The 17,099-nt window shown below is 36.6% G+C and overlaps 1 protein-coding gene across 1 annotated transcript; it reads right to left on the bottom strand.

The window, feature by feature from the left end:
• Positions 1-11,148: 11,148 nt before the first annotated feature.
• Positions 11,149-16,393, bottom strand: LOC104094896 (protein VERNALIZATION 3). Its single transcript, XM_009600918.4, has 4 exons — positions 16,108-16,393; positions 15,806-15,867; positions 13,381-13,421; positions 11,149-11,574 (listed from the first exon to the last, which is right to left on the bottom strand). Exons 1-4 carry the CDS (start codon positions 16,303-16,305, stop codon positions 11,342-11,344), a joined length of 534 nt encoding a protein of 177 aa, XP_009599213.1. The 5' UTR covers positions 16,306-16,393; the 3' UTR covers positions 11,149-11,341.
• Between the last annotated feature and the right edge of the window lie 706 nt (positions 16,394-17,099).

Genomic DNA, 17,099 nt, shown 5'->3' with positions numbered 1-17,099 from the left:
ACTCAAGTGTTGTGCATTCTCCTCCTGGCTACGTGAGTACACCAGGATATTATCAATAAATACTACGACAAATAAATCAAAATATGGCTGGAATACACTGTTCATCAAGTGCATGAACGCTGTTGGGGCGTTGGTCAGCCCAAAAGACATCACGAGAAATTCATAGTGACCATAACGAGTCCCGAATGCCGTCTTTAAAATATTCAAATCCCGAATCTTCAATTGGTGATACCCAGACCTCAAATCAATCTTAGAGAACACCCTCGCTCCCTGAAACTGGTCAAATAAAGCATCAATACGTGGCAAAGGATACTTATTTTTGATTGTAACTTTGTTCAACTGCCTGTAGTCGATGCACATCCGCATAGTACCGTCTTTTTTTTCACAAATAGAACGGTGCACCTCAAGGAAACACACTAGGCCTAATAAACCCCTTATCAAGAAGTTCATGAAGTTGCTCTTTCAATTCTTTCAACTCAGCTGGTGCCATACGATACAGAGGAATAGAAATGGGCCGAGTACTCGGCACCAAGTCAATACCAAAGTCAATATCTCTGTCGGGGGACATACCCGAAAGGTCTGCACGAAATACATTCGGAAAGTCTCGCACTACCGGCACCGAATCAATAGTAGGAGTGTCTGCATCAACATCTCTCATAAAGGCCAAATATGACAAACACCCCTTCCCAACCATCCGTTGGGCCTTCAAATAAGAAATTACCCTACTAGGAACATAATCTAGAGAACCTCTCCACTCGACCCTCGGCAACCTCGGTATCACCAACGTCACGGTTTTTGCGTGACAGTTTATAATAACATGACATGGAGACAACCAATCCATACCCAAGATTACATCGAAATCAACCATACTAAGTAATAAGAGATCAACTTTAGTCTCCAGTCCCTAATAGTCACTACACATGACCAATATACATGGTTCATAACAATAGTATCGCCCACTAGCGTAGATACATAAACAGGTAAAACTAAGGACTTACGGGGCATATCCAGATAACAAGCAAATATGATGATACATACGAATATGTGAAACCAGGGTCAAATAATATAGAAGCTTTCCTATGGCATACTGAGACAATTCCTGTGATTATTGCATCTGAAGCAACGACATCTGGCCTGGCAGGAATAGCATAGAATCGGGCCTGACCGCCACCTGATCGGCCTCCCCCTCTTGGGCAACCCCTAGCTGCCTGCCCCACCCCATGCTAGGTAGGTGGGTGGTGGAATAACTAGCACGGGAGTCGTAGCCTGACTCCTCTACTGAACTGGACCTCTCGAAAGACGGGGACAATGTCTCTTCATATGACCCAAATCTCCACACTAAAAAAAACCCTTCTCGGACAATGGCGGCAAGTACTAAGGCAGACCTAGAGAACTAGAATAACTACCAGAAGAACCTGGTACAGATGAACCCTGAACTGATGGTGCACGAGATGAACTCTGAGCTGGAAGTGCACTAAGAGAAGACTGACTCGGTCGAGCACTATATGAACCATGGCTAGCTGATGTGCCACGATGAGCTGGACGAGCCACCTGAGTAGGTTATAAGGATGACCCCTGCTGTGATAAGGCTGTCCCCCAGAAGGAACACTGCCGGAATTACCCGGACCACGAGACCTCTTGGTCTCCCTCTCCTCACGCTTCTGAATACGGACCATCTCTAGCCGCCAAGCACTATCAACCACCTCATCAAATTTAGCACCTACTACATTCCCAGAGTCATAAAAAATGGAACTGCTAGTTGAGGCCATTAATGAACCTCCTTACCTTCTCCCTCTCAATGGGAACCAACCAAACTACATGACGAGCCAATTCTGAAAACCACATCTCATACTGGGTCATGGACATGTCCTCCTAACGTAGATGCTTGAACTGCCTGCGCAGCTCCTCCATGCGGGTCTGTAGTACAAACTTCTCTAGGAATAATATGGAGAACGCATGCCACGAAAGTGATGCTGCACCAACTGGTATGCTCCTCTCATAAGTCTCTCACCATCTGAAGGCTGCCCCGGTCAGCTGAAAAGTAGTAAATGAGACCCCACTGGTCTCCAAAATACCTGCTATACGAAGAATCCGCTGGCATCTGTCCAAGAAATCCTAAGCATCCTTTGACTCAGTTCCACTGAATGATAGGGGACGGAGTCTCCCAAATCTCTCTAGTCTCTTCTTCTCCTCGTCATTCATAATAAGACCCATCTGGCCTGAGCAGCTACAACCGGCTGGACTGGTAGTGCCCCCGGTACCTGAAGTCCCTGCACTACCCGATCTGGAGTACGGGAGACAGGGGTATAAGTACCTCCCCCGGCCTGAGAAGTGGCTGGTGCGGCCTGAGCCAAAACCACCTGAACAAGGCTAGTGCAAACAGTCAATATCTGGGCCAAAGCCTCCTCAAGGCCTGGAATCACAATAGGCATAGCTAGTGCCTGAGCTGGTCCTGCCGGCTCAACGATATCTGGAACTTGCTCCTGAGCTGGAGCAACTAGTGGTTCTACAAGTGCTGCTCTAACTTATGTGTGAGCTACACCTCGACCTCTCGTGGCCCTAACTGGTGGCACTGGTGGCTAGCCATCCGATCCGCTAGTGCGTGTCCTCACCATCTGTGAGAGAATAGAATAACAGAAATTTAGTTTTCGGAATCAACAAATTCACATGATAGAATATAAGAAAGTTAAATTTTCCTAATGATTCGGCAGCCTCTCGAAGATAAGTACAGACGTCTCCGTACCGATCCGCAAGACTCTACTAAACCTGCTCATGACTCGTGAGACCTATGTAAGCTAGGCTCTGATACCAACTTGTCACAACCCGAAATCTCACATGTCATGATTGCGCCTATCTTAATACTAGGTAAGCCGACAACCTCAGTAAAACCACCAATTACTATAAGTTTGAGAATACCATAAATAAATTTAAGAGTAAAATCCCACAAATTTTGATACAAAACACGGTCTTTATACAATACACTCCCAAAACCCGGTGTCACTAAGTACATGAGCATCTAAATAACAACACAGTCCGACTGATAAAAATATTGTATGAAAATATAGAACAACACAAATAACTGAAAAGGAAGAGAGTCAAGGTCTGCGGACTCCAAGCAGCTACCTCGAAGATAGTCTCCAACAGATAATCTCCCAAAAACTAGCAACCGCCATATCCAAAAGTACCTGGATCTGCACACGAATTGTAGAGTATAGTGTGAGTACAACCAACTCAGTAAGTAACAAGACTAACCTTTGGACTGAAAGTAGTGACGAATTCAATAGGCACAACCCGATTATAGAAAATAACAGTACAGTAATATAGGCATGCTTTCAAAGTCAATAGTTAAACTCAATACCAAAAAGATAGATCAAATCTGAATAATATGAGAAATGTGACATCTCTATGTCTACATGCCAATGTACATGTCATATGTGATACAACATAATGAACATCTCACGTACTCACACTCTCAGAATACTCAATCACTCAGTACTGTACATGGCCAATCCAGCCCAGGGAACTCCATCCCAATATAAAAGTACAGGGCAACTCCATGCCCAGGGAACTCCATCCCAAATGTGAATATATATATATATATATATATATATATATATATATATATATATATATATATGGAAACTCCATACCCAGGGAACTCCATCCCAAATATAATATCCACTGTGCTCACTGTGGGGGGTGCAGACTCCGGAGAGGATCCTGCAGCCCAAGCGCTATAATAAGCCGGATCCAGGCATAAATAAATAAAATATGCTGCGGCGTACAACCCGATCCCATAGATATCACTCGAAAATATCAGTCTCTCGGGCTCACAATGACATGAAAATCTGCCCGACATGATGATATGATGTATCCATGAATGGCAACAGAGACTAAGTATAAAATTACAATCTAAACAAATAATTCAACATCAATACGACCTTTGTGGGTCCAAAAATATTGGCATGTAGCCTAAATATGATCTTTAATACGAGTCTCAGCTCAATTCTCCAACACGTGGAGGATATGTAAAAAATTGCATGATTATTTGGTTATACAACTCCACAAAATCAATTAAGTCACAATTTCTATGGTGCACGCCCATACTCCCATCACCTAGTATGTGTGTCACTGAAGCTTTTGTTGCTTCATCGCTTCTACGGATAAGAAGTCCTTTTCTGCGGACTCACTTCTGCGAGAAGCTGTCCGCTTCTGCGAGAAACTGTCCGCTTCTGCGAAGCAGCCTGGCCCTCTCATTTTCCGCTTCAGCGATCGAACCTTCACATGTGCAACGCTGCTTCTGCGGTCCACCTGTCCGCACCTGTGACCACTGCCTCACCAGCCCCAGTCCGCTTCTGCACTTTCCAAGCTCGCTTCTGCGAGCTCGCATCTGCGTGCAAAATTTCGCAGGTGCGATTGCACCAGAAGGCAAAAATTTCCAGCAATGCTTCAAGTCCAAATTTTCATCCGTTAGCCATCCGAAATACACCCGAGGCCCGCGGGACCTCAACCAAATATACCAACAAGTCCTAAATCATTATACGAACTTAGTCTATACCTTAAATTATATTAAAAAATGCTAAAAATACGAATCGCACCCAATTCAAGCCTAATAAAAACTAATGAATTCCAACTTCTACATTCGATGCTGAAACCTATCAAATCAAGTCCGATTGACCTCAAATTTTGCACGCAAGTCATAAATGACATAACGGACCTATTCCAATTTTCAGAATCGGATTCCGACCACGATATCAATAAAGTCAACTACCGGTCAAACTTCCAAACTTTCAATTTTCTATTTTTGCCATTTCAAGTCTAATTTAACTACGGACTTCCAAATAATTATCCGGATACACTACTAAGTCCAAAATCACCATACGGAGCTATTGAAATCATCAAAATTCTATTCTAGGGTCATTTTCATATAATTCATCCTCCGGACAATTATTTCAACTTAAGCTTTACATCTTAGAGCTAAATGTTCCAATTCGTTCTGAAACCTCCCCAACAAGTCACATAATTACAACTGAGCATAAAGTATTTAGTGAATGGGGAAATGGGACTGTAATACTTAAAACGACCGATCGGGTCGTTATAATTTTGAAGTACTTAAGCGCTATTAAGAAAGTTGATATATGCTTATTATATTATTTTGTGTGCAGATGTGGACTATTAATATGATGGATATTAATTGGATATGATAATAAGCATACGAGGCATATTATAAGCGATGTGGGGTCTAAGGAGAGCCCTAAGTCTATGTCAAGTTGGAAATTACATGATAGACTAAAGTTTCAAATGAGTACGCACAAGACCTAAATTTGGATGAGAATATATACATATATATAAGGAGTTATGTGATGTATAACCTATAAAATTAAAGATCTTCGAGTCTAGTTTCTAACGCTTCTAACCGTTCATTATTTGGACACTCCTACAAGAGGTTATGGTCAAATTACCAAAGGTTGGCAGTGAAGTATTGCCATAGCGTCCGGGCTTCGAAGAGGAGTGAAGTGGGGATGCGACGCATCCGGAGCCGCATCCGAAACCCATAAATTTGGGCCTATAAGTAGAAGGTTGGGTGAGAGGGTATTTTGGAGCTAGGATTTGGTGCTTTCATGGTGGATTCGACCTTTGGGACAACTGAAGAATACAAGGTGAGTTTTTATCGATATTTTAAGTTAATAACATCCTATTAACACTAGAATTAACATCATTCAATCTTTGAAATCTCTAAAAATCTTTCAAGTTGTTCAAGAACACCAAATGTCCCAAACATTGTGTTTTTGAGGAAAAGCTTCAAGCAGGTAATCCTAATGCTTCAAACTCATTTCTTATGAGTAGGTGAGAGTAGTTATAATATTTGTTTCAAGTTGTTATGGTTGGATAATTAAATTCATAAACCCTAGTTCATAGCATGAATAGTATTTTTGAGAAAATGGGGAAGATGAAGAGTGTTCTTAGAAATGAAATTAAAGGATGCGATGAACCTATGGAATCATTTTCTAGCTAAATTGAAAGTGTTCAACTAAGTAATCACCAAATTGAATATTTTGGAAATATTGGTTAATGAAGACGATGGGTAGTAATTTGGCGGTATTGAAGAATTAATGTATTATTATTAATGACTTCAAATGGGTATTAATTGATAAGAGTGGAGTTGAATATGCTAGTAAGTGAACCTATTCGGTGATTTGAGTTGTTGGAGGCTAGTAGTCAACTTATGAGCCATAAATGGATATTGGTCAATATTTTAGGTCATATCTTGATGTAATTGGGATATCTAATTGTAGATATCGACTTGTTGGTGATGTGTAAGGCCTCGTAAAATTTTACAAAAGAAAAATAATATTTTTGGGTTGAACAATGCACCGAAAAATAAGGGAAAAATTTTGGCAGTGAAATGCATTTCTGCGGTCTATTATGCGACCGCAAAATCACTCTGCGGGCCGCAGAAGTGAGGCAAGAGGGGTTAGTTTGGATGCCATTCTGCGGTCGAATAATGAACCGCTGAACATGTCTGCGGTCGCATAGTCGACCGCTGAACAGGTCTGCGGGCCGCATAGTGACCGCATGCACAGACAGATATTTGTTGGTTCTGGACAACAATTATGCGACTGATATGCGGTCCGCATATCAATTATGTGATCGCATATGCGATCGCAGACCTTGTTCCGGAGCTCCATTTTGGGTTTTTAAAACCCGACCCTACTTCGTTAAATACACGCTTTGGGCAATTTTTGAGCTAAAATCTGATATTTTACAGTGTGAGAGAGTACCCTAGAGTGAGAAGGTGTTCTTCAATAATTGTTCTTCAATTCTTGCTCAAATTTTGGAAGATTAAGAAGGGAAACTCACTAGGTCTTCATCCTAGAGGTAAGATTCTACACCTTAACCCCTAATTTCGAAATTATCTGAAAATGGGTAATTAGCAATATAAATTTTGGGCGTGAGAGTTGTTTATTTTACATGCATGTGATATCAAGGGGTGTAGGAAGATTTTTGAACTAAGCATGGTAAAGATTGGGTTGTGAGATGATGGAATCCTCCATAAAAGGACCTTGAAACCTTATGCACACCCAGTGTTTGATAAAATGCTCAAATGAGCTAGAACCATGATCATCTTCCTAATTTTGGTTTAATTTTTTATATTTCTAAAATAGATTAAAGTTGCTAAGAATTCCGGAATATTTTAGAGTTTAAGGAAGTTCCATTGAGGTATGTTGGCTAAACCCTTCTTTAAGAATTGGAATTCCCATTATCCTTGTAAGTTCCAAGATGTTGATTACAAATCGAGTATTCCGATAAGTTTTGTGATAAAGATATATGTTCAATTCGTGTTTCAAATGCTCTTATGATATTGTATTTATAAATTCTTAAATTGTTGTTTGGTTTTCACACAAGTACTATTCTACGGTACTAACGTCCCTTTTGCCGGGGGCGCTGCATCTTTAAATGGATGCAGGTGGTTCCATAGCAGGATGTATTGATCAGTGATAGCAGTACACCTTCTTCCCAGCTGACTTGGTGAGCCCCACTTCATCCCGGGGTCATGTATCTTTTGTTCTTTGTGTATTCTGTTTGAGGTATAGCCGGGGCCTTGTTGCCGGCATTATCATTATACTCTTCTTTATCTATAGAGGTTCCATAGACATAATGTGGATTGTGTATTGGTGCTGGGAAAGACAAATTATATTATATTGTGGTTGTATTACTTGTCCCATTTGAGACTTTAAAAATGATGCAAACTATTAGTAAGAGACATGATCACGTTTTTGTCTAATTAATGAAAATATGTATTATCTTCATTCGTGGATTAGTTTGGGTAGAAGAAAATCTAACAGTCTTGCTCGGTCGGGTTCACTCAGTTGAGCACCGGTCGCGGTCCTCGATTTTGGGGCGTGACATGATGCTTGAGCATTTTAATCAAGATTGGAATGATGGGAGAGGATTGAAAGCTTTGAATGTTAATAAAGCAAAAGCGAGGTAAGTTGATTAAAACTTACTCTTCTTGAGGGATTTTCTCTAAAAGCATGTTTCGAGTTATTGCTTAGGTTGTTTGCAAATGTGCTTTCGTGCTTGTGGGGACAAACAAGTACGGATGTCTCCATGTACTAAAATATTACGTTGCATATATAGTGTCATGTTGTTTTATAAAAAAATTATTTTAAATCTTGTTGGCAAAATGAAACTCAAGGTAAATATTATAAGTTTTTATCAAAACTTACGTATTGAGAAGAGTATACATATTTGAGTGCTAAAGATAAGTTTTCATGAAAAATATTTTTTTTTAAAATTGATAAATAAAATAGCACTTGTGGTATCTTTCAAAGATTGATGTTATATTGCTAAAGGCTTTAACATGTAAAAGATTATTTATTTAAATTTTGTTCAAATAGCTTAGATTTTCTATTAATGCTATGATTTGATAAAAATAGATCATTTGAGGCTACTATGCTATGAATCTACTTTTGAAGTATCAAATATTTTGGGAATTACTTGTGCTTATCGAGATTGATTTCAGATATATTGTGTTCGTCATCATGAAACTACACGTGCCGGTGTAGGCGTAGATGGCCACTTTGTGGTATAGACTACGGCAGAGTGCTCTCCCTCGAGAGGGTACTATTTTGTGCTATTATTAGCATGGCTGAGTTGATTCGTACGGCACTACGATGAGACAACTTGAGCAAGTAGGGTATATGATACTTGCCGCTTGGTACATAACCTAGTTGATCTTCTTATGTCGGTGATGGTATAGTACTCCCAGTGAAAGGTAAGGATTATTTCTTATGTTTAATCCTAAGGAGCCGGAAGTGATTTCAATGACTTAAAGCAAATGGAATTATTTTGCATGATTTTATCCAAAATCTAGTGTTGATATAAAATTTTAAAAATTTATATTGTGAGTTATATTTCACTTGACTTTTATTTAAAAGGACAAGGATCATGAATTGATAAAATTTCTTATCGTTTTATATCAACTATTGATGCATTATTTTTATAAAGTTTGTCCCAAGAACTTAAGTTAGAGAGAGTCTATGAAACTTATTGAGTACCGTTGTGATGTACTCAGCCCTTAGGGGCCCCCTTCTACGGTCCCGCTTACTTTACATATTTCAGGATGAGGTATGATACGTGGCATGCGGCCAAGGCTAGGATGACTCTCTTCATGAGGTATATGGTGAGGCACCACTCCTATTTCGTGGTAGCTATCATGTTGTTTTCTTAATTTATGCTAGTAGAGTATTAGCCCAAGTGTTTAATTCTATTCTTTGGTATAGAGCCTCCATAGAAAGTTGTGAAAGGTTATAGTAACGGGTTTGTACGCGACATTCATGAAAGTATATTTATTTTACTTAGTCTCATTGTTATTATCATGAAAGGCATCATGTGTGATTTTGAATTGGAAAATATTTTATCATTTAACTTGAAAATGTATATGATTTTCAAGGAGATTTTGCAGTTAAATTGGTTTTCATGTATATGATTTGGGTGCATCACATGATTTGGTTCACTCGGATCGGATAGTGTGTCGGGTGCTGGTCACGTGATTTTTGGTCATGACATTTCCTAAAATCAAGATATATTTTAGGAAAATAGTCTCACGCCAAATTTTAAAGCACATTAGACAAGATTTTTTTATCGATTGCCAGAATTTTAAAGGCTAAATCATGTTAAGCAAAATTTTAAAGCACACAATAATTATGGTGTTCGTCATGATTTTGCCACTAAATTTTAATTATCACTAGAGTTTCAGCCACAATAGTGAAAAAATTCTGATGATCCTTCCGAATAAAATCTTGACAATCACCATAATTTTGTCTAGTGTACTTTAAAATTATGGCGCTTAAGGAAAATCTCGCTCGACGTATTTTAAAATTCTGTCATAGAGCTTTTTCCTAAATTTTTTATTAGTTTAACCAAAAACTTAATAGTGGCACAAAAGCATCTTATTCGTGTCATTCTCCCTAAATGTTGAGGATTCTTGAATTTTGATACGAATTGGGATATACCATTTGACTGCCCAATCAAATGGCAACGGCCCATGCAGTAAAAACAAACCAATTTCAAGCAAACAAACCTACAACTCCAAAAGTCTTGTTACACAGATCACCATGCTACAACCCAGCGTAGCCCGTCAGGCCCACAACCCAAAAGTTTTAGAAAGGGCTTTTTCATTTTTAGCCCCCGACCCAAAGAATTAACCCAAATAGCCGGCCACCTAAACTCTTAAACTAAAAATAGCCAGCAGATGTATAATATATGTATGTATATAATCAATATATAACTTATGTATATCGACTAGAAAAAGTAAATAATGAATTTGGCCGGCTATTCGTATAACATTCCCAAATAATTACAAGCGAAAACCCAAATTATTTATATGATATGTATTATTATATGTATATTTATACCTAATATACAAAACATATTTCAATTATTTTATTTTCGGCGGCCCAAAATTGTAATTATCCCTTAGAAAAATGATGTTTAAATATGAAATTAAGCAACTTTACAACATGTTTGAAACTTTAAATGATTAAGAGGGTGTTGGCTAAGCTTATAAGTTGGTCAAACTGGTTTATAATTGTTTGACTTATCTATGCGTTTGATAGACACTCAAAGTACTAATAAGCTAAAATTAGCCATAAGTCATAAGTTGGTAAACCCCAACTTATGGCTTTTAAGCTTATAAGCACTTTTAGTTTGACCAAGGTTTTTACTAGTTTGTCTTTAATAATATTTTTTAATTCACAAAATATTTTTCCAAATTTTTAACTTTTTCTTCATTCCATATTCGTTGTTCATCCTTTTCTTTACAAAGAAACTTTTTAATTTATAATTCTTTGTAAAGTTTTAAAGGATATTTTAGTCATTTTAATAAAAGAACAGCTTATCGGCACTTTTCTACCAAATACATCAACTACTTATTATCAGTTTCATAATATGTAAATGATTATTTAAAACCTCAATTTTAACACTTAAAAATATTTTTCATCATTTCAAACTTATCAATTACTTACGATCAGCTAATCCAAACAAGCTCTAAAGGTTAGAAGGAGAACAAAGTGGTGATACCAAAATTTGGATATAAATACGAAGGAACAATTCAAACTTCCTAAAATCAACTTCAGCTGGTAATTATTAGACAAGACAGGCATTATATTATGCAGTAATAGAAAGTACAACTACAGATGTATGGCAATATTGCTGGTTAAGCTAATGTGCCATTTTGTTGCACACAAGTTTTTAAACATTTTTTCTTTTCTTTTCCAATCAAAGCTCATATCTCTATTGGTAGAGTGATTAAAAAGGATATTAAAAGTGCATGTCATCAATCGGCAGACCTTCTACGTCCACCACTGCCACTCTCTCTTTGACAATTAAAATAGACAGCAGCAACTGGTAAACCAAGATTATAGAGTTCAGCAAAATCTTTTGTATTGAAATTCTGACGCCATCCTGGAGCATACACTGTCTGTCGACCCAATTGTCTAAACAATACGAATACAAAGCGATGTATTCCCATTGTTGGCCTTGGACTTTCATAGCACACAATTTCCTGGCCTATAATAATACCATTTATATAAATAGATAATTTGTTCATATATATCATGTGGTAATAATTGCTAAGACATCATGTAATTAATCAATTAAAAGTGTGCTCATGATACTAACAATTTTAAACTATTAAATGAGATAATCACATAATTCAATATGATATTAGAACAATAGGAGGTCATGAGTTTCAATCTCGTCACCAGAAAGTTATACGTTATTTGGTCCATGAAAAAGAATCAGCCCTATAAGTGAGGAGACATATTGCGACATAATATAATACAGTATGAAAAGGCACCAGCTCCACACATGAGGGGCTAGTTCAGACATAACATATTAAATAGTAAAAATGTGATTTTTTGTAATAGCTCAAACTTATATATATATTCTTCCGGCTTTTCAAGTATATTCTATGTATTTTTTCAAAGATTAATTAGCGAAGCATTAAGATTGGACATTCTTTAAACCCTAAACGACAATCATATGTGCAATCTAGTTATGTACACATTCAAAATACTCCTCGGTTGGAATGTCGACAAACTACGTTGTAGCACAGAAAAACAAATCCTGCGGCATGTGTTAAAAGTGACCAATCAACAAATAAATTAAATTAATACATCCATAGGCTCAAAGACTGGATCTTCATCTTTTAGGGGTGGTTTGGTATGATGTATTATAATACATTTATTAGTTTTTGTATTATTAATCTCTTGTTTGATAGTGTTTTTTAAACCTATGTATAACTAATATCAATATTAAAGTGATGGAACTTAAGAAAGATATTAGACCATTAGCATCCCTTTTAGGAAAGCTTAGGGCACATCAATCACATTGAGAATTTGTGACAACATGATAAAAGGCAACATTGCCCACAAATATGAAAACACTAACTTTTTTATGCTTATGACAATAACAAAGCATTAGTGATAATGTTTGGTCTATTTTGGGAAAAGGAACAAAGGAGAAAGAAAGGAGGACATGACATTCATAAAAGCAAATACTATAGCTCCTAAAAAGCTATGGATCTTAAGGACTTGCCATTGTTATTTATACATAGTATTGGACCACTAAAGTTGATAAGATAAATCTTGATGATAGTCCTTTTTTCTTCTTCTAAACATCTAGACTAATTCTGATTCGAATTGAGTAAGCCAATTGATTTTTGTGTGTAGCGCATGGGCCTATATCTCCTGAACGATTATAGTACGGCCACTCATCTAATATAAAATCAATGAGTAGATCTAACCTCCCCTTCCCCATAACATAGTCGGAAGGGATAGTGTGTCCATATATATATAAGAGAGAGCATGGAACCTTGCCCAACATTTAGTTTAGACGCGGCTCAAATTATGTTAAGGAGTGAAATGCTTTCTACTACGAAATTTTCTGTTGCCAAAGCTCAAACTAGAATTTCTAATTAAAAGTAGAGAAATTCCTACTATCCCATCAAATCCTGTGGTACGATGATGTTTGTGCACTACTAAGGTAAAATATTTGAGCGAGAATTTCCACTTTTGTCCTTGATAAATATTTTTTTTTACGTATACAAAGTTTTTTTAGTTTTATGTCAAATTTTCTAAGAAATATTTATTTTTATCCGTAAGAGATCTAAAAAATAAGAGATCTTAATTTATAGTCATTTTTTTCTATTTAAATTGTAAAATGTTATGTTGAACCATTTTTTTTAATTCTAAGAGCTCTAGACTATAACATCATATTGCCTTTTTGTTCATCTTCTAATTAATATTTGTGTATTTGTCTTTGACAAGATTTAAAGGAAATTGGCTCACACAATTAAACGAAAGAGCTGCTTACCAAAACTTGCACCTGTGGTAGCTGGAATATCAGTGACCAACCTGTCGAGGGTTCATTAGCAAAAATCAGATAATTAGTGATTATACGTACATATGGGCCATTTGAATTAACAAGAAAAAAAAACACGAAATATATGGGAATTTCTTTTCTTCACAGAAGAGTTTAATAATTTGTAAAATTGTAGTAGAAATATTTAATTACTTTCAGTTCATATCAAAGCTCAAATCAAAGGAGTTCACTCTAAAATCTTCTGCAGGGACAGAATAAAATCAGACGATCTTTTTAGTAGTGAAGATGACAAAATGGAAATGATTAATCAATGGCGTTAACCACTGGATACTTTTGTCAACCTCAGAGAAAGAAATCGACTGGTCTGTACCTCCTTGGGAAAGCTCAAACGTTTATATCAACGAGTAGTTATACCAGAGATATCGAGAATAACTATTCGTTTTATTTTATATTACAGTGTTTGACATATATATATATATATATATCAATCAGTAAACGTAAATGACTTTTTGTGCATATAAAAATTATTTTTAAATTTTGTGATCTTAATTTAAATGGTTATTAAAGCATGTCTTAATTTATATGGTTATAGACAAAGGCGGACCTATGTATAGAGAAGAGGAGTCACCGGATCCCCTTAACCTCGGTAAAAATTTCGTTAATCTCGGCAAAAACTCTCTCTCTCTCTCTCTATATATATATATATATATATATATATATAAAACAATCATATATTTTGTCTAGAACCCTTAAGATCAAAAGTCCAATGGAGTATTGGTTGAGCAGTATGCTCATATGCCCCACCACCTTTAAATTCTGGGTCCCCCTTTGATTATATAAGCATGTTCTTTAAGTAAATTACAAGATCATAAATTTTGGAGCACCAAAGTTAAAATCATCCTAGTTAAAAAAAATTAAAATAACATATATAGGTCTCTCCTAAGCATATGTTTTTTATATACAAAGAGTTTCGGTTGGTGAGTCAAAGTAGAAAAAAAAATATTAGATAAGGAAAAAAGTGAGTATAGTAATTACTGTCTAAAGCTGATAATTAAAATAATATTTTAAGCTGAAAATAATATAAAAATAGTGTTGACGGAATGACCTTCAAGTTAAAAAAGGTTTAGCATCATTAAAAAAAATTAAGAATAAAAAATATTGCGGGGCGGGATGGGGCGGGTTAAAAATAGAAAATTTTGTTATGCGGGGCGGGTTATAATCTTCGCGGGTTAAGGTTGAACCCGCCCCGTAATAGCCCGCCATCTCTACGGCTTTTGTGTTACTTGAAATAATTCAAAATACTTTTAATATTATCGATTTGACACCAATACTGCACTAGGTACGAACAAACAAAAGTATGTTGAAGTTTCAGCTGATTTTAGTGGTAGTGTATCTGAAAAGCTTTATATATTGTCGGTGAATTATTCAGCTAGTTTAACATGGTATGATGGTAAGTCTAAGTAATATAAACAGTCCACGTAAAAAGTATAAAATTTTAAGACTAGTGCATGATTCTAGCACACGAGGCAACCATAAGACTCCATTTCTTTTTGGTTATTCCCTTTTCTCTTTCTCATAATTAAAAGATCTCTGAAAGTTTTTATTGGGAATAAGATATGGTCACCCTAACCCAAGATAGAGTAGTAGGTAGATGAAATGACAACGTACGAAGGTAATTGTGACTGCACATTTCATGGTTTATAAACTTCCCATAAACAAAAACCTCGGTAAAGAGGAAAGCAAAACAGAATTAGGTTTAAAGTTGGCAGTCTCTACATTGCATCGCACCAAGAACAACCACTATCGTCACATTAGTACTCATCATCTCAAACCGGGTATGTTGTTGCTGTTGTTCGAAACTGGGAAGGGTAAAGTGTACGCACACCTTATTCTTATCTGGTATATAAGGTAGATATGCTATTTTTAATAGACCCTCGAGTATTCAAGCAACAACAACATCAAACCTAGTGTAATTCTACAAGTAAGGAATAGAGATACGCTAGTTAGGGGGGCTTGAACCTCCGACCTTGTGGATAACAACCACACGCAAGACCCTCAGTTCAAGAAGCCGAAAGATATAACAACATTATTCAATTGACTTAAAATGAGTGAGTATGAAACTAGTAAAGATCATTGACTTTCTTGTCACGACCAAAATTCATAGAACCGAGACTGGTCCCAACGATCTAACTCATGCCGGGCAAACTTATATCATGATATAAAATATGCATTGTAGATAGAGTTCCTAGCGACACCGTACTATCATTCACATGGGACACCGGACATATACAACATAGGAAAACTGAAAATATACATATACAAAATTATACTAACAATCAATTGGCACAATTTGCACTTAATAAAGCCAAAAAACAAAGAAATAATAACGAGGTAGGAGAAAAAGGACGATACTAACCAATGGAGGTATTCTCTTAGATTTGGATCACTTGGACTTGGAGCATCAGGGTCCACCATAACCTTAACAAAAAAGAAAAAAAGTAATATCAGTGAGAGTCCCCACACAATAACTATGCATTTGATTCTACCATCCTTTTGTCTTCTCAATTCCCGTATATAAAAAAAACAGTCCGGTGCATAAAGTTTCTCGCATTCACGCAGGGTCTGAAAAAAAATCGCACCTCGATAGGTATGATGTAGATTCAACCGTTTGAACTCTTAATAGAATAATTGATTTTAAAAAACATAAAAAAGTATTACCAGAGTGTAAAAGGTACGAAGGTCATCTCCACCAACTTCAACCCTGGGCTGGTTAATAACTTGGGAAGGCCTAAGCTCACACCCATTATTAACTTCTCTATCCCTATAAATAACTCCTAGGCCAATAGATCTTGTGAAAGGGTCCAATACATCCCCTATCACTCGACCAACTACCAGAGGTTCACGTTCTCTTGGCATGTTGATGCTTAAATAAATAAAACTAACATAAGACGATGGCTAGTTTTTTATGGGGCAATATATGCATGTTTTTACAAGTCTAAGGGTAGGGTATATATATATATATGTGTGTGTTGTGTGTTCTGTGCGTGCTAGTAGCTTTTTGCTTTTCTTTTCCCCCCTTATAGCCATAGGTTTTCTAGGAATTCTTGTACCAAGAATCATGTCCCGCTGTCCGATTAGAAATGCTCTTTTTAGCTGATCTTTTTTTCTGACACAAAGATTGGCCGATATTTGAGAAAAATAGTGAGTATTTGGATCGATTCAAGTTGAAAAAAAAAGTATTTGACATTTGAAATTATATTTGAATATGTATTTTACTTTAAAATATTACAGTTTTGAGAGGTAAAATAATTTTTTCACTTGTCAAACTTGAAACTCATCTGCAAAATAATTTCAAAAATTCAGTACAATAAATAACCAAACAATATTTTCAGTTTTTTATGGACAAACGGGTCCTAAAATCTCTTGATAAACGAGTTCTAGTAATTAATAATCTGCTAAATGTGGTAAGTAATCACTGTTTCAAACTCATGGAATGATCGACTTGAAATAAACTACCTTTTCTCAGTGCGCGGAGCCCCAACGATGAAAGTATTAGTGCTTTTATCATTGAGTCAATAATGTTAATCCCTCTTTTTGTGCTACTCCTAGGCCTAGGGCGGGAAGAAGATAAGAAAACACCAAGCGCTCTCTTGCTTTCCCAACTTGTGTTGATCTAATCAGATTTTACATTGAAAATTAGTCAAATTAAT

This window comes from Nicotiana tomentosiformis, chromosome 3 (genome assembly GCF_000390325.3).
Source record: "Nicotiana tomentosiformis chromosome 3, ASM39032v3, whole genome shotgun sequence".
Classification (NCBI taxonomy): Eukaryota; Viridiplantae; Streptophyta; class Magnoliopsida; order Solanales; family Solanaceae; genus Nicotiana; species Nicotiana tomentosiformis.
The sequence above is the reverse complement of the archived record's forward strand: the minus strand, read 5'-3'. Positions and strand labels throughout refer to the sequence as shown.